Genomic DNA, 26,419 nt, shown 5'->3' with positions numbered 1-26,419 from the left:
TCATATGTAAAAAGAAACAACATTTTTTAATGGCTTGAATATGTTTTCTTTTTCAGAATCTCCTGAGATTGACATGAGGGGCTTCCCTCATAACACTGTATATATTCGAGCAGGATCAAACCTGAAAGTTGAAATTCCAGTTTCTGGAAAACCAGTGCCAAAGGTGACATTGTCTAGAGATGGTGTTCCACTGAAACCTACCATGAGATTTCACACAGAAACCACTGCAGAAAGTCTTATCATTAACCTTAAAGAAAGTGTGGCTGCTGATGCTGGCAGATACGACATTACTGCTGCCAACTCAAGTGGAACCACAAAGTCATTTGTTAACATTGTCGTGCTGGATAGACCAGGTCCTCCCGTTGGTCCTGTTGTCCTTAGTGATATCACTGAAGAGAGTGTAACACTCAGATGGCAGCCGCCAGCTTATGATGGTGGAAGTCAAGTTACCAACTATATTGTACTGAAAAGAGAAACAAGTACTGCTGCTTGGTCTGAAGTGTCTGCAACTGTTGCTAGAACTGTTATCAAAGTTATGAAGCTCACAACAGGAGAAGAATACCAATTCCGCATCAAAGCTGAGAATCGCTTTGGCATCAGTGACCACATAGACTCACAATGTGTGGTTGTCAAGCTTCCTTACAGTGAGTAATATGCTTCTCACACTATAGGTCAATGTTTTAATGCTCTGATATTGAAAATACGTTTTTTAACAATTAATTACTTCTTTTGATATCATCAGCTACCCCAGGCCCTCCTTCTACACCATGGGTCACAAATGTCACCCGAGAGAGTATTACGGTTGGATGGCATGAACCAGTCACTAATGGTGGCAGTGCAGTCCTTGGATACCACCTGGAAATGAAAGACAGGAATAGCATATTATGGCAGAAGGCTAACAAGACCCTCATTCGCACAACTCACTTCAAAGTCACTACCATCAGCGCTGGCCTTATTTATGAATTTAGAGTTTATGCAGAAAATGCAGCTGGCATTGGAAAAGCAAGTCATCCTTCAGATCCAGTCCTTGCAATTGATGCTTGTGGTAGGTATTCCCTAGAAAATAAAGAAGCCCAACCATTTAACTAGTGCTTTTCTTTTTTTTTTCTTTTTATTAGCCCCCTGTGGTGTTCCATTATGTACAGTAAGCCAATATCCAAAGCAGCTGTTATTCAATATCAATATTCAATATTCAAAGCAGCAATATCCTTTTGTTTCCTACTGCAGAACCACCAAGAAATGTTCGTGTCTCAGATATTTCCAAGACTGCTATCACTCTGTCATGGCAGAAGCCAGCATTTGATGGTGGTAGCAAGATCACTGGATACATTGTAGAAAGACGTGATCTTCCAGATGGCAGATGGACAAAAGCTAGCTTCACCAATGTTATTGAGACTCAGTTCACAGTATCTGGTCTGACACAGAATTCCCGCTATGAATTCCGGGTCTTTGCTAAGAATGCCGTTGGTTCCATTAGTAATCCCTCAGATGTTGTGGGTCCTATCACATGTGTTGATACATACGGTAAGTGTTTTGCAATGATCTAACAGAATCATTTTGTGATACTAGGAAGCTTAAAGGTAGCACTGTTTTGTAGAACCATAGTCTTTTAAATATGGAAGGCTAATTTACAGTGATTGATTCAATAAGCTTGAATGAGTGAGATATTTGGGCATGATTGTAATGAACATCTTCATCTGTATTTGCATTTTTAAAGTTTTGTGGTATTTTTATTCTTTGAGCAACAGAAATCTGCCATGCCCCATGGTCAAAGTAGTTATATTTATACATTTATACCTTTTTTTGGTAGGATCAGTTCTAACTTGTTCTAGGTTTATGATTTAAGCTATAAATGCTGTATTTATTTTCATCTGTATTAATAAAATGCCTGTAACTATTATCTTAAATAAAGCACTTTTGTTTTTGTTTTTATTATATACAAGTATAAAATAAGTATGTTTTAAACTTATTCTTCTATTTTTTTTAAGGTGCACCTGAAATTGATGTACCACCAGAATATACAGAAGTGGTGAAATATAAAGCAGGAACTTCAATTAAGCTAAAACTAGGCATCTCAGGCAAGCCTATACCCACAATTGAATGGTTCAAAAATGGCAACGAGGTACAAACCACTTCACTAGTTTCTATTGAAAACACAACGGAATTTGCTTCTATACTCATCAAGGATGCAACTCGACTCAATAGTGGCACCTATGAATTAAAATTGAAGAATGCCATGGGTTCAGCATCAGCTCATGTTAGACTACAGATACTTGGTATGTCTTGAGATACAACTGTATTATGCTATGAAACAATAATTCAGTAATAAATACTTAACATCTTCTTTCTTCTGCCTTCCACAGACAAGCCAGGACCCCCAAGTGGACCTATACAGTTTAAGACAGTCACTGCTGAAAAGATTACAATAATGTGGGACCCACCAGAAGATGATGGTGGTGCACCTGTAACACACTATGTTGTTGAAAAGCGGGAGACAAGTAGGGTTGTATGGTCTTTAATTTCTGAAAAACTGGAGGGGTGTATCATAACTACAACAAAGCTCATCAAAGGAAATGAATATGTGTTCCGTGTCCGTGGTGTGAACAAGTTTGGAATTGGTGATTCACTGGAGTCTGAACCTGTTACAGCCAAAAATTCATTTGGTAAGAAACGTATAAAATAACTTAGGCAATTGAATTGTCTTCTGTATTATTTGTAAGTTGTACTCATCTACTGACATTTTTTTTCTTTACTCAGTTACACCTGGACCACCTAGTGTACCAGAAGTCACAATGATAACCAAGAATTCTATGACTGTTGTCTGGAATAGGCCCACTGTTGATGGAGGCAGTGAAATATCAGGATATTTCCTTGAGAAGCGTGACAAGAAGAGTCTGAGTTGGTTCAAGGTTACTAAAGAAACCATTCGGGACACCAGACAGAAAGTAACAGGTCTGACGGAAAACAGCGAATATCATTTCCGAGTTTGTGCTGTCAATGCAGCTGGACAAGGCCCATTCTCTGAAGCTTCTGACTTCTACAAAGCCGCAGATCCTGTTGGTAAGATACAATGTGCAATATTTCTAATTGGCTAGAAATCAATGGACAGTGAGCAATTAGTACGGGATTGCACCAATTTAACTGAGGGTAGATTTTATTCCTCTTTATGATTAATTATAAATATGGTATCTGATTATTTTTTCCCCTCTGTAAACTGTCACTTACAGATAAGCCAGGCTCACCAACAAAGTTGAAGGTTGTGGACACAACCAAGACATCTGTCACCCTTAGCTGGATTAAACCTGCTTATGATGGAGGGAGTCCAATTACCAGCTATGTGGTGGAGAAAAGGGAAGGTGAAGAGCAAGAATGGACTGTAGTCAGTACTAAGGGAGAAGTGAGGACAACTGAGTATGTTGTATCCCACCTTCAGCCAAGCGTTAATTACTATTTTCGTGTGTCTGCTATCAATTGTGCTGGACAAGGAGAACCTATTGAAATGATGGAACCTATTCAAGCTAAAGATATTCTTGGTACTGTACTTTTCAGTGATTTATCTTTTTTGTGTGTTTTGTTTTGTTTTTCAAATACTATTTTACATTCCAAGTATGCACTATTAACTTTTACTTTTTTCTACAGTGGCACCAGAGATTGATCTGGATGTTGCTCTCCGGACCTCTGTTGTTGCTAAAGCAGGTGAAGATGTGCAAATAATGATTCCGTTCAAAGGAAGACCTCCTCCAACAGTCACATGGAGAATGGGTGACAAGAATCTTGGTGTTGATGAAAGATATATCATCCAGAACACAGAATCATCTACACTACTTACTATTCCTCAAGTTACTCGAAATGATACAGGAAAATATGTTCTTACAATTGAAAATGGAGTTGGAGAAGCAAAATCATCATTTGTGAATGTAAAAGTACTTGACACACCATCTGCCTGCCAGAAGCTGCAGCTTAAGCATGTTTCTCGTGGCACAGTGACACTGGTATGGGAGCCACCTCTCATTAATGGTGGTTCTGAAATAACAAATTATGTTGTTGAAAAAAGAGATGCTACAAAGAGGGCCTGGTCAACTGTAACAACAAAGTGTTCTCATACCACATTTAAGTTAACTAACCTGTCAGAGAAGACTGCATTCTTCTTCCGTGTTCTTGCTGAAAATGAAATTGGACTGGGTGAACCCTGTGAGACAACTGAACCAGTGAAAGCTGCGGATATACCTGGACCTGTAAAAGACCTAGCCATGAAAGATTCTACAAAGACCTCTGTTAAACTGCAGTGGAGCAAACCTGACTATGATGGTGGTAGCATTATATCAGACTATGTTATCGAAAAGAAATTGCAGGAAGAAAAAGAATGGACATATGCAGGCACAAGCAAGAGCTGTGAATTTGAAGTTGAGAGACTTAAGGAGCTTTCTGTCATGGAATTCAGAGTCTTTGCTAAAAATGAAAAAGGCATGAGTGACGGTGTTACTCTTGGACCCATTACAGTGAAAGAACATATAATAACACCTGAGGCTGACCTTTCTGATATTCCTGGAGGTCAAATTGCAGTAAGAATTGGACATAACTTGCACATTGAATTGCCCTACAAAGGTAAACCTAAGCCATCAATGAGCTGGCTCAAGGACAACCTCCCTCTTAAAGAAACCGAACATCTTCGTTTCAAGAAAACTGAAAACAAGATAAGCTTAAGCATCAAGAATGTGAAAAAGGAGCATGGTGGCAAATATACTTTAATTCTTGATAATGCAGTTAGCAGAAAATCATTCACAATCACGGTCATCACTCTTGGCCCCCCATCTAAACCAAAAGGACCCTTAAGACTAGATGAAATCAAAGCAGATAGTGTGGTTTTGTCGTGGGAAGCTCCTGAGGATGATGGGGGAGGAGAAATTACTGGGTACAGTATTGAGAAGAGAGAAACTTCACAAATGAACTGGAAGTTGGTGTGTTCAAGTGCTGCAAGAACAACTTTCAAAGTACCTAACCTTGTTAAAGACACTGAGTATCAGTTTAGAGTTCGTGCGGAAAACAGATATGGAGTGAGCCCACCTCTTGTCTCAGTAGATGTTGTGGCAAAGCATCAGTTTAGACCACCAGGTGCCCCAGGCAAGCCTGTTGTATACAACGTAACTGCTGATGGAATGACCATATCTTGGGATGCCCCCGTTTATGATGGTGGTTCAGAGATTATTGGATACCACGTCGAAAAGAAGGAAAGAAACAGTATTTTGTGGCAGAAGGTTAATGTTGCATTAATATCTAGCAGAGAATACAGGATTACTGGACTGCTTGAGGGCCTGGATTACCAGTTCCAAGTATATGCAGAAAACACTGCAGGTCTGAGCCGAGCTAGTGAGCCAAGCAAATTTACTTCAGCGGTCTCTCCAGTGGGTGAGTGAATGATCAATCATTCATCCAAGAAAATTCTAGTCTTGTAAAACTCTGGTGAGTGGTAATAAAAATCAATTTTAATTATTTTCCTTTCAGACCCACCTGGTACTCCAGATTACATTGATGTCACCAGGGAAACAGTCACCCTTAAATGGACTCCCCCGCTGCGCGATGGAGGCAGTAAGATCGTAGCCTACAGCATTGAGAAACGGCAAGGAAGTGAAGACCGTTGGCTCAGATGTAACTTTACTGATGTCAGTGAATGCCAATATACAGTTACAGGACTCAGTTCGGGTGATCGATACGAGTTCAGAGTGCTTGCAAGAAATGCTGTTGGTACAATCAGCCCGCCTTCACAGTCTTCAGGCTATATCATGACCAGAGATGAAAACAGTAAGAATTATTTCTTAATATGCTTAATTCTTAATATGTACTGAAGCCAGCTAGATCATCTGGCTGTACTGATTGGAAATGGGAGGCCAAGGCAGGGGAAGAATGTGTGACTGAGGTCCATCCAGCAACTCAGGGCATTTCTGTTTGCCCTCCAAGGTGGGAGTGTCTAAATTAAAGACTCAAATCTGGCAGGCATACACAATCAATTGCTGAAAGGGATGGCTCTCTACATTTGTGTTGGATAAGCAGCAGCAGTAGCAAAATTGCAAAAAATTATGAACTGTAATATTCTGATGCACTGTATAATTTAGAAATGAAAATGTGCTTCAGGTAGCTTGGCATACTGTAACAGCATATATTGATGGTGTCTTTCCTGTATTGTTAATATGATACACTATGTGCTTACAGGAGAAAAAAAAAGAAAATAAAAAAGGTTTATAGTTTATATCATAACTGCTTTTTAGAGAATGCCATTTTTCTAAGTGAAAGAATTCTACATACAACAATATTTTATAATCAGTACATTAAATAATATCAGGAAAAATAGACTTAGCTGTATGGGAATTGAACTATATTTTCCTTTTTCAGTTGCTCCCACTATTGAATTTGGTCCTGAGCACTTTGAAGGCCTTACTGTTAAAGCTGGAGAGAGCATTAGACTTAAAGCTCTAATCAAAGGACGTCCAGTACCTAAAGTGACGTGGTTTAAGGATGGTAAGGAGATTGAGAAAATAATGAGTATAGAAATAACTACAGCTATTGGATATAGTACAATCTTCATTAGAGATGCTACCCGGGATCATCGTGGAGTGTACACAGTAGAAGCCAAAAATGCATCAGGCACTAAACGGGAAGATATCACCTTCAGAGTACAAGGTACTACACCAAACACTTTGAGCATGCTCTTTTAAAATAGTATTTTATTCTAAGTGCCAGCAAATTACAATTCTGAACTTTTAAAATTGCAGACACACCAGGAAAAGTTGGTGGACCAATACGCTTCACAAACATTACTGGAGAAAAAGTCACATTATGGTGGGAGCCTCCAGCTAATGATGGTTGTGCTTCTATTTCTCACTACATAATTGAAAAACGTGAAACCAGCAGGATTGCTTGGGCATTAGTCGAAGATAAATGTGAAGCCTGCAGCTACACAGCACTTAAATTAATTAAGGGCAACGAGTACCAGTTCCGTGTCTCTGCAGTGAACAAATTTGGAGTTGGCAGACCATTGGAGTCTGATCCAGTTACTGCACAAATACCTTACAGTAAGTTTTCACCACATTCTGTAGAAATAACTGTGAAGTTGCCATCTTGTTTTCTAATGATGTTTTTCTTTCTTTAGCTCTCCCTGATGCACCAGGAACTCCAGAGCCTACCAATGTAACAGGAGACAGTATCACGCTCACATGGGCAAGACCAAAATCAGATGGTGGAAGTGAGATAAATGAATATATTCTAGAAAGGAGAGAAAAGAAGAGCATGCGCTGGGTTAAAGTATCCAGCAAGAGGCCCATTACTGAGAACAGACACAGAGTAACTGGCCTTATTGAAGGCAATGAGTATGAATTCCATGTCATGGCTGAAAATGCTGCAGGAGTTGGACCTCCAAGTGATGTTTCAAAGCTGATTAAATGTAGGGAACCAGTCAGCCCACCAAGTGCTCCTAATGTTGTAAAGGTGATAGATACATCAAAGACTAGTGTAACCTTGGAGTGGACCAAGCCAGTTTTTGATGGAGGCATGGAAATAATTGGGTACATCATTGAGATGTGCAAAGCTGATCTTGAAGCATGGCAGAAAGTCAATGCAGAGACTGTTATTGCTACTAAATATACCGTTGTTGATTTGGAGGCAGGAGAACATTATAAATTCAGAGTTAGTGCTGTCAATGGTGCTGGCAAAGGAGAAAGTTGTGAAATTCCTGCTTCAGTCCAAACTGTGGACAGGCTCTCTGCACCTGAAATTGATATTGATGCAAACTTCAAGCAGACTCATATTGTAAGAGCAGGTGCAAGCATACGTCTATTTATTGCCTTCTCTGGAAGACCTGTTCCTACTGCTGTGTGGTCCAAAGCAGATGCTAATCTTAGCTTGCGTGCTGACATTCAAACAACTGATTCATTTAGCACACTGACTGTGGAGGATTGCAATAGAAATGATGCTGGCAAGTATGTCTTTACTGTGGAAAACAACAGTGGAAGTAAGTCTATCACATTTACTGTCAAGGTTTTAGACACACCTGGTCCACCAGGTCCTATTACATTTAAAGATGTGACTCGACAATCTATTACTTTAATGTGGGATGCTCCTGTTCTGGATGGAGGTTCACGTATCCACCACTACGTTGTGGAAAAACGGGAAGCAAGCCGTCGTAGCTGGCAAGTGGTGAGTTCAAAGTGCACTCGACAAATCTTTAAGGTCACTGATCTGGCAGAAGGCCTGCCTTATTACTACCGAGTGTCAGCAGAAAATGAATATGGTGTAGGTGAACCCTCTGAATTAACAGAACCAATTGTAGCCACAGAAGAACCTGCTCCACCTAAGAGACTAGATATTGTTGATACAACCAAATCTTCTGTAGTTTTAGCTTGGCTTAAACCTGATCATGATGGTGGTAGCCGTGTTACTGGATACCTTATTGAAATGAAACAAAAAGGATCTGACTCCTGGATTGAAGCTGGACAAACCAAACAACTTACTTTCACTGTTGAAGGCCTTGTGGAGAACACTGAATATGAGTTCCGGGTCAAGGCAAGGAATGATGCTGGCTACAGTGAGGCAAGAGAAGCCTTCTCTTCTGTTATTATTAAGGAGCCACAGATTGAACCAACAGCAGATCTCAGTGAAATAAGCAGACAGCTCATAACATGCAAGGCTGGAAGCACCTTTACTATTGATATACCAATCAGTGGGCGCCCAGCTCCCAAAGTGACATGGAAACTTGAGGAGATGAGGCTGAAGGAAACTGAGAGAGTGACCATCAAGACAACAAAAGACAGAACCACACTGACTGTAAAGGACAGTATGAGAGGTGACTCCGGTAAATACTACCTCACACTTGAAAACACTGCTGGTGTGAAAACATTTACTGTCACAGTGGTAGTCATAGGGAGGCCAGGTCCTGTCACTGGCCCAATTGAAATATCATCTGTCTCTGCTGAATCCTGTGTGTTGACCTGGAAAGAACCTGAAGATAACGGTGGCAGTGACATTACCAACTACATTGTAGAGAAACGTGAATCTGGCACAACAGCATGGCAGCTGGTAAATTCCAGTGTGAAGCGTACACAGATCAAAGTCACTCATCTCACAAAATACCAGGAGTACAGTTTCCGAGTAAGCTCAGAAAACAGATTTGGTGTCAGCAAACCCCTTGAATCAAAACCAATAGTTGCTGAGCATCCATTTGGTAAGTGAAACACTTTTAAAATTTGGTGTTTTCCTCTGGCTGAGGTATTTGTAATAAGTAACATTTTCCTCCCCTTCTTTTTTGTGTTTAGTCCCACCAAGCCCACCTTCAAGGCCAGAAGTCTATTCTGTGTCTGCAACTGCCATGGCCATTCGCTGGGAGGAACCTTATCATGATGGTGGCAGCAAAGTAATTGGATATTGGGTTGAAAAGAAGGAACGCAACACCATCCTTTGGGTGAAGGAAAACAAAGTGCCGTGCTGTGAATGCAACTACAAAGTCACAGGATTGGTGGAAGGCCTAGAATATCAATTCAGAACATACGCTTTAAATGCTGCAGGTGTTAGCAAAGCTAGTGAAGCTTCCAGACCTGTAGTGGCTCAAAATCCAGTTGGTAAGTATTACTTTTAGAGTTATGTTGTTATTTAAGCCAAAACAGAATTGCATCTCTCATTTTTCTGTTTTATTCCTGCAGATCCACCAGGAAGACCAGAAGTAACAGATGTCACCAGATCTACAGTGTCACTGAGCTGGTCAGCACCCCTTTATGATGGTGGAAGCAAAATCATTGGATATATTATAGAGCGCAAACCATATGATAAATCTGGTGATGGACGCTGGCTGAAATGCAATTACACCATTGTCTCAGAAAACTGTTTTACTGTGACAGCTCTTAGTGAAGATGAAGCATATGAATTCCGTGTACTAGCAAAGAATGCTGCTGGCGTGATTAGCAAAGGATCTGAATCGACTGGTGCTGTCATTTGCAAAGATGAATACTGTAAGAAATATTCACTTGAAACAATTAAAAACAATGTTTTAGTTTTAGTACTGTCATGTAATTTGATTTTAATCTGTTTTCCTTATGACAGCACCACCAAAGGCTGAACTCGATGCCAGACTGCAGGGAGAAATCGTGACCATTAGGGCTGGATCGGATCTTGTTCTCGATGCGGCCGTTGGTGGGAAACCAGAACCAAAAGTCTTCTGGTCCAAAGGTGACAGGGAACTGGAGCTATGTGAAAAAATATCTCTGCAATACACCAACAAACGAGCCATTGCAATTATCAAGTTCTGTGACAGAAGTGATAGTGGAAAATATACTCTAACAGTTAAAAATGCCAGTGGGATGAAACAACTCTCTGTTCTTGTCAAAGTGCTTGGTATGTATCCCATGATTAATATTCATAATCAGTATACCAAAACCCCCACATTATTTAAATAAGAATGAGATGCTTTTCCTTAGCTGATAATAAAAATACTTATTTTCTTCTCTACCAGATTCACCAGGTCCATGCGCAGGCAAAATCACTATTAGCAGAGTAACAGAAGAGAAATGTACTCTGGCATGGAACATTCCTGAGGAAGATGGAGGTGCACAAATCACTCACTATATCGTAGAGAGACGTGAAACCAGCAGACTTCACTGGGTTATTGTTGAAGCTGAATGCCAGACTTTATCATGTGTGGCAACAAAGCTTATTAAAAATAATGAATACATCTTCCGTGTAAGAGCTGTCAACAAATATGGACCAGGTGTTCCACTTGAAACAGAACCTGTGATTGCCAGGAATGCTTTCAGTAAGTGCTTATACCTTCCATTCTGCATCAGAATTTGTGGAATATTTCTCACAGATAAACAATTTGTTAAATAATATTTCTCTTTTTTTACCTTTAAAAAAAAAAAACACAGCTATCCCAACACAGCCTGGTGCTCCTGAAGAAGTGAGTGTCGGCAAGGAACATATCATTATTCAGTGGACTAAACCAGAATCAGATGGTGGCAGTGAGATTAAGGACTATCTGGTGGATAAACGTGAAAAGAAAAGTCTCCGCTGGACACGAGTGAACAGAGACTACACTATCTATGATACCAGACTGAAAGTCACTGGACTCATGGAAGGCGGCCAGTACCAGTTCCGTGTCACTGCAGTGAATGCTGCTGGGAACAGTGAGCCTAGTGAAGCTTCACAATACATGTTATGTAAAGAACCATCATGTAAGTTGCCACATTTAAAACATATTTAATATTTACTTATAATAATGGAGAATAAACCCACATTGATGCTTCAATTAAGATACCCATGTATGTTCTCACTGCTAGTATTACTGCATGTATGTTCTCACTGCATGTATGTTCTCACTGCTAGTATTAGAATAAACTTAAAAGCAGTTACAGTTAATTTTAAATGCATTTCCTGGCATTAGCTGTTACTGTAAAATGTTTCCTGCATCAATGTGAAATGCATTTTCCTCTTTTTCAAAGATACTCCTGCACCACCTTCAGCTCCAAGAATTGTGGATACTACTCAGCACAGCATAAGTTTAGCATGGTCCAAGCCCACATATGACGGTGGTGCTGACCTCTTAGGCTATGTTCTTGAAATGAAAGAAGAAGGTACTGAACAGTGGTATCGACCACATACAACTGCCGTTTTGAGGAATGCTGAGTTCACTGTGACTGGTCTTAAAACAACACAGAAATACCAATTCAGAGTTGCTGCTACAAATGTGAATGGTATGAGTGAATTTAGTGAATCATCGGCAGAAATAGAACCTGTGGAAAGAATAGGTAATTTGAATACTTTATATATATTTTAATGAATAAATAGATTTTCCTTTAGAACTACTAAAATATTAATTAATTCCATATTTCTTACACCCTTCATCAGAAACACCTGAGCTTGAGCTTGCCGATGATCTGAGGAAGACAGTTACAGTAAGAGCTGGTGGTTCCCTGCGCCTAATGGTCTCTGTATCTGGCAGACCTGCTCCTGTAATCACATGGAGCAAGGAGGGTGTTGACCTTGTAAGTCGAGCTATTATCGATACTACAGACAGCTACACTCTGCTTATTGTGGAAAAAGTTAATCGGTACGATGCTGGAAAATACGTCATTGAAGCTGAAAATCAATCAGGAAAAAAATCTGCAACTATTTCTGTAAAAGTGTATGGTAAGTACTGCTACAATTGTATATGGGCATTATATCACCCTTAGTGCACTTTTTCCTCAGGAGTAAGAAAAGCATTCATTTCCAAAGGAAGTTTGCAGTTTGAGTAACATGAGAATGTTTTTGAAGTCAAGAGAAACAATTTAATCCAAAGAAAAATACATAGTTTCTAAAGCTGTGCTAGTTTATAAATAAAATCCCAGTGCTGTTTCCAGTGTTGTTTTTTAATGCACAGTCAGTCATTGACTGTAAAAGGAAGGGATCCAAATGGATAACATTTTTTTTTGTTTATTTTAGATGCACCTGGTCCACCAGCTGCAGTGAGAATTAAGGAGGGATCAAAAGATTCTGTGACGCTTACTTGGGATATTCCAACCATTGACGGTGGAGCCCCAGTCAGCAATTATATAATTGAGAAACGTGAAGCGTCCATGAGAGCTTACAAGACTGTCACTACCAAATGCAGCAAGACATTTTATAGAGTTACTGGACTTCTAGAAGGAGCTTTGTATTATTTCAGAGTACTACCAGAAAATATTTATGGCATCGGTGAAGCCTGTGAAACATCTGATGCTGTACTAGTATCTGATGTCCCCATGGTACCACAAAAACTTGAAGTAATTGACACCACTAAATCAACTGTTACTCTTGCATGGGAGAAACCACTACATGATGGTGGCAGCAGATTGACTGGCTATGTTATTGAGGCCAGCAAAGCTGGAACAGAAAGGTGGTTGAAGGTAGTGACCCTGAAGCCTACTGTCTACGAACATACAATTATCTCTCTCAATGAAGGTGAACAGTACTTGTTCAGGGTCAGAGCACAGAATCAGAAAGGCGTGTCAGAGCCACGAGAGATTGTCACAGCAGTGACAGTACAAGACCAAAAAGGTAAGTATCTACTGTTAAAAATAACAGGGTGAAGCTTACACCAAATGAATGTAATATTTATAAAATGGATATTAAAACATCAATTATTTGCTTTTCTTAGTTCTGCCAACAATTGACTTCGCTGGAATACCTCAGAAGACAATTCATGTACCTGCTGGCAAGCCCATTGAGTTAGCTATTCCAATTCAAGGACGACCACCTCCAGTTGCATCTTGGTACTTTGCTGGTTCTAAACTAAAAGAATCAGAACGCATAAAAATGGAGACTGTTGCCAAAACAGCTAAATTAACTGTGCGTGAGACCACCATACATGACACTGGAGAGTATACACTTGAACTGAAGAACACAACTGGAACAGTTAGTGATACAATAAAGGTTATAATCCTTGGTAAGTGTTTATGAAAATAATTGTCTATGATCTTTCTCCATCTGAACTTTGTTACATTAGCAATATGATTCTTTTTCTCAATTTTTTTTTTTTGTCTTTTAATTTTCTTTTTCTTCTAGACAAACCTGGACCACCTGTTGGACCTATCCGAATTGATGACGTTGACTCAAATTATGTAACCATCTCCTGGGAGCCACCTGAGCTGGATGGTGGAGCTACCCTTAGCGGCTATGTGGTAGAACAGCGTGATGCTCACCGTCCTGGATGGCTGCCAGTGTCAGAGTCAGTAACCAGGACAATGTTTAAGTTCACCAGACTTGTTGAAGGTGCAGAATACGTGTTCCGTGTGGCTGCTACAAACCGCTTTGGAATCGGATCTTACCTGCAGTCTGAAATCGTAGAATGCAAGAGCAGAATCCGTAAGTCTGAATTTTTGCTTGTTCTCTACCTTTAAAAATAAGAACATATATTTAAATGGGCTTCTGTATCTACACGTATATAAGATTTTTTTTTCTAGATTTTACTATTTCCTTTTGGCAAATAAAATGGTACGTTATGATGCACAGTAGTCTTGTTATATTTCCGGACAAAAATAAGTCTATATAGGCATTACAGACACACGGCACAGAACCTGGATAGTAAACTCGGATTGTCAGCTCGGGTTTTTAAAATTGCTTTACCTCATTACAAAACAGGAGTATTTCACTGACCTAGTTTGTAAACTACTTTAGTATCTGCTGATAAAAAGGGTTTGACAAGACATAGGTATTACATTGTAATTCAGAATATGTTGCTTATTACGAATGTGTAGAATCATTTAAAGCTTTCTTAACTAAATCTTTTTTATGTTTTTACAGGTATTCCTGGTCCTCCTGGCACTCCAGAAGTGTTTGATATCTCTCGAGATGGCATGACTTTAACTTGGTATCCTCCAGAAGACGATGGTGACTCACAGATTACTGGTTATATTGTGGAACGCAAGGAAGTTAGAGCAGACAGATGGATCCGTGCAAATAAAGTTCCAGTCACTATGACTCGCTACCGTTCCACTGGGTTGGTTGAAGGATTAGAATATGAACACCGAGTCACAGCAATCAATGCCAGAGGCACTGGGAAACCCAGCCGTCCTTCCAAGTCTGTTGTTGCCAGAGACCCAATTGGTACGTAATTTCCTACATAGATTAAGCACATTATGGCAGAAGGGAGTGATACTAGTAAAATTTACTCTTTTTTCTAATTTGGAAATTTATTTGGGTGTATTAACAAATGAGATTCTGACTGGAGAAAACAAACAAAAAAAATGAAAACCTTTCATTCTAACTTTTCATGTATAAATCCTATAGACTTAATAGAGATCATATGTTACAAGTTATCATTTGTTACATCTTTTAAATATTCATTAAAAAAAAAAGATCCCACCATTCCCATCTGATCTTCTCTTCCAGCTCCTCCAGGTAAACCTCAGAATCCAAGAGTCACTGATACTACAAGAACATCTGTCTCCCTGGCTTGGAGTCCACCAGAAGATGAAGGTGGTTCTAAAGTTACTGGCTACTTAATTGAGATGCAGAAGGTTGATCAAATTGAATGGACCAAATGCAATACCACGCCAACCAAAATTCGTGACTACACCTTGACACATCTCCCCCAGGGTGCAGAGTACAGATTCCGTGTGCTAGCCTGTAATGCTGGTGGGCCAGGAGAACCTGCTGAAGTGCCAGGAACAGTCAAAATAACAGAAATGCTTGGTAAGACATTTCAAGTCTTAACTCTCATAGAAAGTTGTCCTAAAGTTTTTGCCAAAAGCAGGTATGATAGCGTCTGTAAAACAGATATAGCATGACATGTTAATTTTGTTTGCAGAATATCCTGACTATGAACTTGATGAAAAATACCAGGAAGGTCTCATGGTGAGACAAGGTGGAGTTATCAGGCTTACAATACCCATTAAGGGTAAGCCCATCCCAATATGCAAATGGACAAAAGAAGGACACGACATCAGCAAGAGAGCCATGATTGCAACTTCGGAGACTCACACAGAACTTGTGATCAAAGATGCAGAAAGAGAAGATTCAGGCACCTATGATTTGGCCCTTGAAAACAAGTGTGGCAAAAAAGCTGTGTATATTAAAGTCAGAGTGATTGGCATTCCAAATCCACCAGAAGGGCCACTTGAGTATGATGATATACAAGCTCGTTCTGTCAGAGTAAGCTGGAGACCTCCTACAGATGATGGTGGTGCAGATATCCTAGGTTATATTGTTGAGAGACGAGAAGTACCGAAGACTGCCTGGTACACTGTTGATTCTAGAGTGAAAGGGACATCACTAGTAGTAAAAGGGCTAAAAGAAAATGTGGAATATCACTTCCGTGTTTCTGCTGAAAACCATTTCGGTATTAGCAAATCTCTCAAATCTGAAGAACCAGCGGTACCAAAGACACCTCTAAGTAAGTTCTCTTTTTTGTTGTTGTTTTTTTGTTTTGTGGTTTGTTGTTTGCTTTTTTTTTGGGGGGGGTGGGGGTAGGGGAGGTGTTGGTTTGGGGTTTTTGGGGTTTCGGGTTTTTTTTTGTTTGTGTTGGTTGGTTGGGGTTTTTTTTGGTTTTGTTTGGATTTGGTTTTTTTTGTGTTGTTTTTGTTTGTTTGCTTAATAATTTTAATGACTATATTATGGTTCTAGAATTGCAATCATATATGCAACTCTTTTAATGCTATGTCACTATTATTTCTATTATTAGATCCTCCAGAGCCTCCAAACAACCCACCTGAAGTACTTGATGTTACAAAGAGTTCTGTCAACTTGTCCTGGTCCAGACCTAAAGATGATGGCGGTTCTCGTGTAACTGGCTACTATATTGAACGCAAAGAGACATCTACAGAAAAATGGGTCCGTCATAATAAAACACAGATTACCACTACAATGTACACAGTCACAGGACTTGTTCCAGATGCTGAATATCAATTCCGTATCATTGCTCAAAATGACATTGGTGAAAGTGAAGCAAGTCCTGCTTCTGAACCAGTTGTATGCAAGGATCCATTTGGTAAGAAAGTGTTTGCATTAACAGAACTTTGGAAGAGCAACTTACTGACATTTAGAGAGGAATATATTTTCTGTATCTATTTTTATTTTCAGATAAACCAAGCCAACCTGGAGAAATTGAGATCACTTCTATATTTAAGGACAGCATCACATTAGAATGGGAACGACCTGAAAGTGATGGTGGCAAAGAGATCCTTGGCTACTGGGTTGAATATCGCCAGTCTGGAGAAAGTACCTGGAAAAAATGCAATAAAGAACGCATCAAAGACAGGCAGTTTACAGTAGGAGGTTTACTAGAGGCTACGGAATATGAGTTCCGTGTTTTTGCAGAAAATCAGACTGGCCTCAGCAGACCTCGAAGGACTGCTATGGCAGTGAAAACTAAATTAACATGTAAGCAAAAAGATACTGTTATATTTGTGGTGATATTCTTGTGATTCGCTGTGTCATAACCTGTGGTGCCATATTTAATATGCTGCCTATTTGTTCTGCATGTTATTTGCCATAATGACTGTCCTAAAGCATAGTCTTTCAAGTATAATAGGCACAAGTATAAATGAAAATATATTTCCAGTAATACAGAGGAAAATGTCATAGTAATCTTCATTATTTTTTAATTTTCTTTGTCATAGCTGGAGAAGCACCTGCCATAAGAAAAGAAATGCAGGATGTTACCACTAAACTGGGTGAATCAGCTCAGCTGACATGCCAGATTGTTGGGAGACCTTTGCCTGATATTAAATGGTACCGCTTTGGCAAAGAACTGGTGCAAAGCCGAAAATACAAAATGTCATCTGATGGACGCAACCATACACTGACAGTATTAACAGATGAACAGGAGGATGAAGGGCTCTATACCTGTATGGCTACCAATGATGTTGGAGAAATTGAAACTAGTGCCAAGCTACTATTGCAGGCTCCTCCTCAGTTCCATCCTGGCTTCCCATTGAAAGAGAAATACTATGCAGGTGCAGGTGGCACCCTCCGCCTTCATGTTGTGTATATTGGCCGACCAGTACCAGCAATAACTTGGTTCCATGGCAACAAACCTTTGAGAGGATCAGAAACAGTTACTATTGAGAACACAGAGCATTATACTCATCTTGCTATCAAGAATGTCCAGCACAAAACTCATGCTGGGAAGTACAAAGTGCAACTCAGTAACACATTTGGAACAGTTGATACTGTACTTAATGTGGAAATACAAGGTAATTTATTTTATTTTCAGTGTTTTTGTGGAATATTTTCTCTAATATTTACTGGTAAAAGAACTAAAAATATCATGCTTTTTCTTTTACAGATAAGCCAGATAAGCCAGTAGGGCCAATTGTTATAGAGTCTATACTGAAGAATTCTGTGGTGATAAGCTGGAAACCACCAGAGGATGATGGAGGTGCTATGATAACGAATTACATCATAGAGAAACGTGAAGCCAAGGAAGGAGCAGAATGGCAACTTGTATCTTCAAGCATTTCAGGCACAACCTGTAGAATTGTTAACTTAACTGAAAACGCAGGCTATTATTTCCGTGTTTCTGCTCAGAATACATACGGCATTAGTGAAGCACTGGAAGTTTCATCTGTTGTTGTTATGAAGCCTCCATTTGGTAAGTGGCTGCCAAAATATCAATTTCTGTCTGCCCCTGTAATTAATAAGGCCAAGCTCACTTCAGTTTTTGAACCTTTTTATTCTTCACAGAAAAACCGGGACAACCTGGTCAGCCTGTAGCAAGTGCTGTCACAAAGGATTCTTGTGTTGTCTCATGGAAGCCACCTGCAAGTGATGGCGGTGCAAAGATTAGAACTTACTATCTTGAGAAGCGTGAGAAAAAACAGAACAAGTGGATTTCTGTAACCACAGATGAAATTCGTGAAACTGTCTACTCTGTGAAAGATCTTATTGAAGGTCTTGAATATGAGTTCCGTGTAAAATGTGAAAATCTTGGCGGTGAAAGTGAGTGGAGTGAGGTATCAGAACCAGTCATTCCAAAATCTGATGTACCAATTCAAGCTCCCCACTTCAAGGAAGAACTAAGGAATCTGAATGTGAAATTTCAAGCTAATGCTACATTTGTCTGCAAAGTAACTGGTCATCCTAAGCCAATTGTCAAGTGGTACAAACAGGGCAAAGAAATCATGCCAGATGGTGAAAAGATCAAGATACAGGAATTCAAGGGTGGATATCACCAACTGGTCATCACAAATGTAACAGATGATGATGCCACAGTATATCAAGTTAGAGCTACCAACCAAGGAGGATCTGTGTCTGGCACTGCCTCTTTGGACGTTGAAGGTGAATGAAGGGTCTTGATTCCTAAGACAAATTGTTTTTAAGCTTTGAATATACAGACTGTTGGTACTTTTCTCATGTGCTTTTGGTCACGTGTTGTTTTTTCTTCCTCTTTTCTATTCCAGTTCCTGCAAAGATTCACTTGCCCAAAAACCTGGAAGGCATGGGGGCTGTTCATGCCCTTCGTGGGGAAGTAGTGAGCATCAAGATCCCATTCAGTGGCAAGCCTCAACCTGTGATCACATGGCAGAAGGGACAAGACCTCATTGATACTAATGGACACTACCAAGTCATTGTTACGCGATCATTCACATCTCTTGTTTTCCCCAATGGTGTTGACAGAAAAGATGCAGGGTTCTACATTGTTTGTGCCAAAAACAGATTTGGAATTGACCAAAAAACAGTTGAATTAGATGTGGCTGATGTGCCTGATCCACCAAGAGGTCTGAAGGTAACTGACATTTCAAGGGATTCAGTCAACTTAACCTGGAATGAACCAGCTACTGATGGTGGTAGCAGGATCATAAACTACATTATTGAGAAACGTGCTACAACAGCAGAGCGATGGATTCGCGTTGCACAAGCTCGTGATACACGATACACAGTGGTGAACCTATTTGGCAAGACCACGTACCAGTTCCGTGTAATTGCAGAAAACAAGTTTGGCCAAAGCCAGCCTTCTGAACCTACTGATCCAATTATAACAAAGGAAGATAAGACCAGAGTAATGAACTATGATGAAGAAGTTGATGAGACCAGAGAAATCACCACAGGCAAAGCAGCTCACCATTCTACAAAGGAACTCTATGACAAATACATGATCGCAGAAGAGCTCGGACGTGGACAGTTTGGCATTGCACACCGCTGTGTTGAGACAGTTTCAAAAAAGACCTACCTGGCCAAGTTTGTCAAAGTAAAGGGTGCTGACCAGGTTTTGGTGAAGAAAGAAATTTCCATTCTAAACATTGCTAGGCACCAAAATATCCTGTATCTTCATGAATCATTTGAGAGCCTAGAAGAATTGGTCATGATTTTTGAATTCATTTCTGGAGTTGACATCTTTGAAAGAATCAGCACAGCTTCATTTGAACTGAATGAAAGAGAAATAGTAAATTACGTGCGTCAGGTCTGTGATGCACTAGAATTTTTACATCGCCACAGCATTGGACATTTTGATATTAAACCAGACAATATTATTTACTTCACAAGAAGAAGCTCTGTAATTAAAATTGTTGAATTTGGTCAAGCCAGACAATTGAAGCCCGGAGACAGCTTTAGACTCCAGTTCACTTCTCCTGAATACTGTGCACCTGAAGTACATCATCATGATTTGGTCAGCACAGCTACTGACATGTGGTCAGTTGGTGCTCTAACATATATACTTCTCAGTGGCCTTAATCCTTTCATTGCTGAAACAAACCAACAAGTTATTGAAAATATTCTAAATGCTGAATACAACTTTGATGATGAAGCATTCAAAGACATAAGTATTGAGGCCATGGACTTCATTGATCGCCTCCTAGTAAAGGAAAGAAAAGCTCGGATGACAGCTGCTGAAGCGCTTAACCATGCGTGGCTAAAACAGCAGCCAGAAAAGATCAGCACTAAAACCATCAAAACCTTGAGGCACAGGCGTTACTATCAAACCCTTGTAAAGAAAGAGTGGAACACAGTTGTGTCTGTAGCCCGCATTTCCTGTGGAGGTGCGATTAGGTCTCAGAAAGGTGTAATGGTGGCTAAAGTTAAAGTTGCGCCAATAGACATTGGTCCCATTGCTGGGCAGATAAAACACACTGTTACAGAAGAAGGAGGGCATGCCAAATATGTGTGTAGGATTGAAAACTACGATCAGTCCACACAAGTCACATGGTACTTTGGTATGAGGCAATTAGAAAGCAATGAGAAATATGAAATCAAATACGAAGAAGGTGTGGCAACCATGTATGTCAAAGACGTTTCTAAATCTGACGATGGTACCTACAGATGCAAGGTAGTAAATGACTATGGTGAAGACAGCTCTTATGCAGAACTTTTTGTTAAAGGTGTGAGAGAAATTTCTGAGCACTACAGATGCAGAACCGTTAGGAAAGTGAAACGACGGGTTGATACTATGAGACTATTAGAGCGTCCACCAGAATTTACTCTGCCTTTGTATAACCGCACCGCATATGTTGGAGAAAATGTAAGGTTTGGAGTAACTATAACAGTTCACCCAGAACCTCGCTTAACATGGTACAAATCAGGCCAGAAAATCAAACCTGGTGATGATGATAGGAAGTATACTTTTGAATCAGACAAGGGTCTTTATCAACTTGTCATCAATAATGTCACTGAAGAGGATGATGCTGAATACAGTATTGTGGCACGCAATAGGTATGGCGAAGACAGCTGCAAAGCTAAGCTGACTGTGATTCCACATCCACCTCCAGCAGATGCCACACTAAGGCCAATGTTTAAGAGACTGCTGGCAAATGCTGAATGTCAAGAAGGCCAAAATGTCAGTTTTGAGATCAGGGTGTCTGGTGTACCAAAACCAACACTGACATGGGAGAAAGATGGTCAGCCTCTGTCCTTTGGACCTAACTTCGATATAGTTCATGAAGGTTTAGATTATTATGCTTTGCATATCAGAGATACTTTACCAGAAGACAGTGGTTATTACAGAGTTACTGCTACAAACAGTGCTGGATCTACAAGCTGCCAGGCTTATCTAAAAGTTGAACGTGTGAAATATATCAAGCGTGAGTACAAGACTGAAGAAGAGCGGGAAAAGCATGTACAGAGGCAAATTGACAAAACCTTACGAATGGCAGAAATCCTTTCTGGCACTGAAGTTGTTCCACCGACACAAACTGCACAAGAGGCTCTCAGAGAAGCTGCTATCTTATATAAACCAGCTGTTAGCACTAAGACTGTCAAAGGTGAATATGAAATTAAGAAAGAAGAAAAGAAGGAAGAAAGAAGACTTCGTATGCCATACGAGGTCCCAGAGCCTCGTAAACATGTGCGCACTACTATTGAGGAAGATCAGAACATTAAACACTTTGTGCCTCTGTCAGACATGAAGTGGTACAAGAGGCTGCGAGACCAGTACGAAATGCCAGGAAAACTTGAGAGAACTGTTCAGAAACGCCAGAAACGCATACGTCTTTCCAGGTGGGAGCAGTTCTATGTGATGCCACTGCCACGCATTTCTGATCAGTATAAGCCTAAATGGCGTATACCAAAGCTAACACAAGACGACCTTGAAATTGTGAGACCAGCTCGTCGGCGTACTCCATCTCCAGATTATGAATATTACTATAGACCAAGAAGGCGATCACTTGGTGACTTGTCTGACGAGGAATTACTCCTGCCTATTGATGACTATTTAGCCATGAAGAGAACAGAAGAGGAAAGACTGCGCCTTGAAGAAGAGCTGGAGTTAGGCTTTTCTGCTTCCCCACCAAGCAGAAGTCCCCCACGCTTTGAACTGTCTGCACTTCGGTATTCTACTGCAGGAACACAGGTCAGTTCAGAGGAAGAAAGAAAAAGAGAACTGAGATATTCAACTTATCACATCCCAACTAAACCTGAGACCAGCGCAAGCTATGCAGAGCTTCGTCAACGCCATGACAGGGCTGCCTACAGACCACCTAAACAAAAGCAAAGAATAATGGATGAAAGAGAAGATGAAGAATTGCTCCGTCCTGTTGGCACTACTCAACGACTTTCTGAATACAGGAGTGAACTCGAATATATGGCAGAGGAGGAAAAGCGTAGACTCAGGAGAAGGAGGGAAAGAGAAATAATTGAGATCGCATCAGAAGAAGATGAAGAAATAGAAATGGTGCAACACACTCACAGAGAATTTTCACCTCCCTCTAGGTTACTAAGGAGAAGAAGATCTCTTTCTCCAACTTACATTGAGTTGATGCGTCCTGTATCTGAATTAATTCGACCTCGCTCACGGCCTCCTGAAGAAAGCGAGAGAAGATCCCCGACACCAGAGAGAACTCGACCACGCTCACCTAGCCCAGTTTCTAGTGAAAGATCACTCTCTCGGTTTGAGAGGATGGCGAGATTTGATATATTTTCTAGATACGAGTCCATGAAATCTGCTTTGAAAACTCAGAAAACTATGGAAAGGAAATATGAAGTTCTGACTCAGCAGCCTTTCACCCTTGACCATGCTCCTCGCATTACCCTGAGAATGCGCTCACACCGGGTACCGTGTGGCCATAATACCAGGTTCATTCTAAATGTCCAGTCAAAACCAACTGCTGAAGTGAAGTGGTACCATAATGGTATTGAGCTCCAGGAGAGCAGTAAGATACATTTTACTAATACCAGCGGTGTATTAACTCTGGAGATTCTCGACTGCCACATTGATGACAGTGGAACATACCGGGCTGTATGCACAAACTACAAAGGGGAATGCTCTGATTATGCAACACTAGATGTTACTGGAGGAGATTACACTACATACTCTTCCCAGCGGAGAGATGAAGAAGTACCAAGGTCAATTTTACCTGACTTGACAAAAACAGAGGCATATGCAATCTCCTCATTTAAGAAAGCATCTGCTACAGAAGCAAGTTCCTCAGTAAGAGAGGTGAAATCAGAAATGTCAGCAACAAGAGAATCACTTTTATCATATGAACATTATGCTTCTTCTGAAGAAAAAATCACTGCAGCTGAAGAAAAATCACTGGAAGAGCGGACTGTACACAGAGCATTTAAAAGCACTCTGCCAGCAACAATCCTTACGAAACCACGGTCAATTACAGTTTCTGAAGGGGAGACTGCAAGATTTTCCTGTGACGTTGATGGCGAACCCGCACCCACAATAACATGGTTCCGTGCAGGTCAACCCATTGTTTCTTCAAGGCGCTACCAAGTGACCCGAACACAGTACAAGTCTACCTTTGAAATTTCTTCAGTCCAGATGTCAGATGAAGGAAGTTACACTGTTGTGGTGGAAAACTCTGAAGGTAGACAGGAGGCGCATTTTACTTTGACCATTCAAAGAACAAAAATTCCTGAAAAAACAATTACATCACCTCCAAGAATCAAATCTCCTGAGCCTCGTGTGAAGTCTCCAGAGCCAGTTAAATCTCCTAAACGAGTGAAGTCTCCTGAACCCGTCAGTAGCCCTCCAAAAGCAAAGTCACCACCTGTAGACAAAACAGTACCAGAAGAGAAAGTACAATTACCAACTGCTTCTCCACCAAAGATAAAACGGCAACTGAAAGCAGAAATTCTTGGAGATAAGGTAAAGTTATCCTGTGCAGTTGAAAGCAGTGTTTTAAGTGTCAGAGAAGTGGCTTGGTATAAAGATGGCAAAAAACTGAAAGAAGACAATCATTTCAAGTTTCATTATGCAGCAGATGGCACCTATGAGCTTAAAATCCATGAACTCATGGAATCTGATAAAGGAGAATACATCTGTGAAATTACTGGGGAAGGAGGTGTTTCAAAAACTAACTTCCAGTTTACTGGCCAAGTATTTAAAAATATCCATTCTCAGGTAAAAAGTGCATCTGAAACTCATAAATCAGTTCAGAAAGAAGAAGAGGTGCTTACAGTTTCTACCCAGAAAAAATCAGCAGTGGCAACTGAAGAAAAAGCAGCAGTTCAAGAAGTCATTAAAAAGTCAACTGTTACTGAAGATGTCAAACAATCAAAAGCAGAAATTAAAGCTTCTTCAACAAAAATGACAGTGTCCGAAGGGCAGAAAGTGACACTGAAAGCCAACATTCCTGGTGCCTCTGAAGTAAGATGGGTGCTGAATGGAATGGAGCTGAGAAATTCAGATGATTACAGATACGGTGTTTCTGGAAGTGATCACACACTAACTATCAAAAAGGCTAGTAATAAAGATGAAGGTATACTCACCTGTGAGGGTAAAACTGATGAAGGCATTATTAAATGCCAGTATGTTCTGACCTTTTCTAAAGAGCGCTCCAATGAACCAGCGTTTATCATGCAGCCCAAGTCTCAAAATGTCAATGAAGGACAAGATGTATTGCTCACCTGTGAAGTTTCTGGGGATCCTTCTCCTGAAATTGAGTGGTTTAAGAATAATCAACCTGTAAGTATTTATTTAATACATTTACTTGAAAAAAATCGAATTATCCATAAAACTGTTCTTAAAAAAGTTTTGTTTTGTTTTCCTTCCTCAGATTGCTGTTTCATCGCACATCAGAGTATCACGTTCCAAAAATATATATTCTCTTGAGATTCGAGATGCAGCCGTGAGTGACACTGGAAAATACACAGTCAAAGCAAAAAATTACCACGGGCAGTGCTCTGCTACGGCATCTCTGACTGTACTCCGTAAGTTTGTGCCCGGGTCTTGTGTTCCGACTAATCACAACTATTTGCTGTGGTCTATCTACTAAAATGACTTATGATAAAAGCCAATGGTAATGCTGATTTAGGTATTTTAACAAGTTCCTGTTTCTTTTGTATATTATAAATACAAAACTAAAACAGCATTAGAAATCTTCGTAACACCTGCAGAGGAGCACACAAATGCTCTATTATATCAAGAGATGCATGTTAACAGAAGGCTGTGAGCATTCCTTCTAGGATGACTGTGCTGCGACCTTGGTGCTGGCAATTACTCTTTCTTCATTTACTAACAGAATCTGTTCCAATAAAAAAGTAATTCCACAGTTAAAAATCTTTATGGTAACTTAACCATAACTGAACTGGGTTTAGTATTATATTGGCTATACCATATCCCAGTTCCTAGCATCAAAGCATTGCTATGATTTGCTTGTGATGACTGTGCTTGGGTTTAAAGGAAAGCTACAGTGCTTGAGCTTTTCTCTTGCCTTGTAGAGCTGCAGAACAATGCAGTGAAATACAGGCTTTGCTATACCATGCTTGTAAGAACTGGAAACAATATTTCACAGCTTCTACAAACATGAACTGAACACACACTATTTCTCAGTGTCTAATTCCAGTAATGGTTCTAATAGGAAACGCTGTGTGACAACCTGTTTCTTCTGAAGTATGTTTTTCCTTCAAGCTTATACGTATTAGTAACAATTCTGTTTCCTACTTGTTTCATTTATAAATTACTGTTTGTGATTTGGATCTTGAATCAAATGATTGTAAAGAATTTTATACTCCACTGCAGTTTTCCATTGAAAGCAAACTATGGTGTCTCTTCATTTCTGTGAAATTAACCATATAGATCTGCATGACTTTGTTCATTAATGTGACGTTATTGGTTTTTCCTTCTATGTTTGCGATGCTCCCCAGCTCTAATTGAAGAACCTCCAAAAGAGGTAGTATTGAAGACAAGTGGCGACGCAAGCATGCACGAAAGTTTTTCTTCTCAGTCCTTTCAAATGGCTTCTTCTAAACAAGAGGCTTCATTCAGCAGTTTCAGCAGTAGCAGCATGACTGAAATGAAATTTGCAAGCATGTCTGCCAAAAGCATGTCTTCCATGAAAGAATCCTTTGTAGAGATGAGCTCCAGCAGTATTATGGGGAAATCTAGTATGGCTCAACTGGAGAGTTCAACTAGTAAAATGCTTAAATCAGGTCTGAGAGGTGAGCAATACAGTTCCTGGTAGAGTTAGTGCTTCTAATACCCTGAAGTAGTCCTTCAAACAAAGCTGCTGCCAGGCTTAGTGAAAACAGACTAACTTGT

General features: G+C 40.1%; 1 protein-coding gene across 1 annotated transcript in view; it reads left to right on the top strand.

The window, feature by feature from the left end:
* Window positions 1-26,419, top strand: part of TTN (titin) — a 242,931-nt gene that overhangs the window by 215,211 nt on the left and 1,301 nt on the right. The window contains exons 287-319 of the mRNA XM_065069777.1: window positions 57-644; window positions 743-1,045; window positions 1,228-1,524; window positions 1,989-2,276; window positions 2,364-2,663; window positions 2,758-3,060; window positions 3,228-3,533; window positions 3,640-5,406; window positions 5,503-5,799; window positions 6,388-6,675; window positions 6,768-7,067; window positions 7,145-9,211; window positions 9,303-9,605; window positions 9,687-9,992; window positions 10,084-10,374; window positions 10,493-10,792; window positions 10,905-11,210; window positions 11,478-11,783; window positions 11,884-12,165; window positions 12,460-13,053; window positions 13,154-13,441; window positions 13,561-13,860; window positions 14,299-14,601; window positions 14,887-15,189; window positions 15,305-15,889; window positions 16,178-16,483; window positions 16,576-16,875; window positions 17,115-17,690; window positions 17,783-18,088; window positions 18,181-18,774; window positions 18,897-24,844; window positions 24,936-25,089; window positions 26,026-26,319. Of these exons, the coding sequence (XP_064925849.1) occupies window positions 57-644; window positions 743-1,045; window positions 1,228-1,524; window positions 1,989-2,276; window positions 2,364-2,663; window positions 2,758-3,060; window positions 3,228-3,533; window positions 3,640-5,406; window positions 5,503-5,799; window positions 6,388-6,675; window positions 6,768-7,067; window positions 7,145-9,211; window positions 9,303-9,605; window positions 9,687-9,992; window positions 10,084-10,374; window positions 10,493-10,792; window positions 10,905-11,210; window positions 11,478-11,783; window positions 11,884-12,165; window positions 12,460-13,053; window positions 13,154-13,441; window positions 13,561-13,860; window positions 14,299-14,601; window positions 14,887-15,189; window positions 15,305-15,889; window positions 16,178-16,483; window positions 16,576-16,875; window positions 17,115-17,690; window positions 17,783-18,088; window positions 18,181-18,774; window positions 18,897-24,844; window positions 24,936-25,089; window positions 26,026-26,319 (20,049 nt within the window). The remainder of the gene's footprint in view (window positions 1-56; window positions 645-742; window positions 1,046-1,227; window positions 1,525-1,988; window positions 2,277-2,363; window positions 2,664-2,757; window positions 3,061-3,227; window positions 3,534-3,639; window positions 5,407-5,502; window positions 5,800-6,387; window positions 6,676-6,767; window positions 7,068-7,144; window positions 9,212-9,302; window positions 9,606-9,686; window positions 9,993-10,083; window positions 10,375-10,492; window positions 10,793-10,904; window positions 11,211-11,477; window positions 11,784-11,883; window positions 12,166-12,459; window positions 13,054-13,153; window positions 13,442-13,560; window positions 13,861-14,298; window positions 14,602-14,886; window positions 15,190-15,304; window positions 15,890-16,177; window positions 16,484-16,575; window positions 16,876-17,114; window positions 17,691-17,782; window positions 18,089-18,180; window positions 18,775-18,896; window positions 24,845-24,935; window positions 25,090-26,025; window positions 26,320-26,419) is intronic.

Source organism: Columba livia, chromosome 7 (genome assembly GCF_036013475.1).
Source record: "Columba livia isolate bColLiv1 breed racing homer chromosome 7, bColLiv1.pat.W.v2, whole genome shotgun sequence".
In the NCBI taxonomy this organism is placed as follows: domain Eukaryota; kingdom Metazoa; phylum Chordata; class Aves; order Columbiformes; family Columbidae; genus Columba; species Columba livia.
This window is presented reverse-complemented; position numbering and strand designations above follow the sequence as displayed.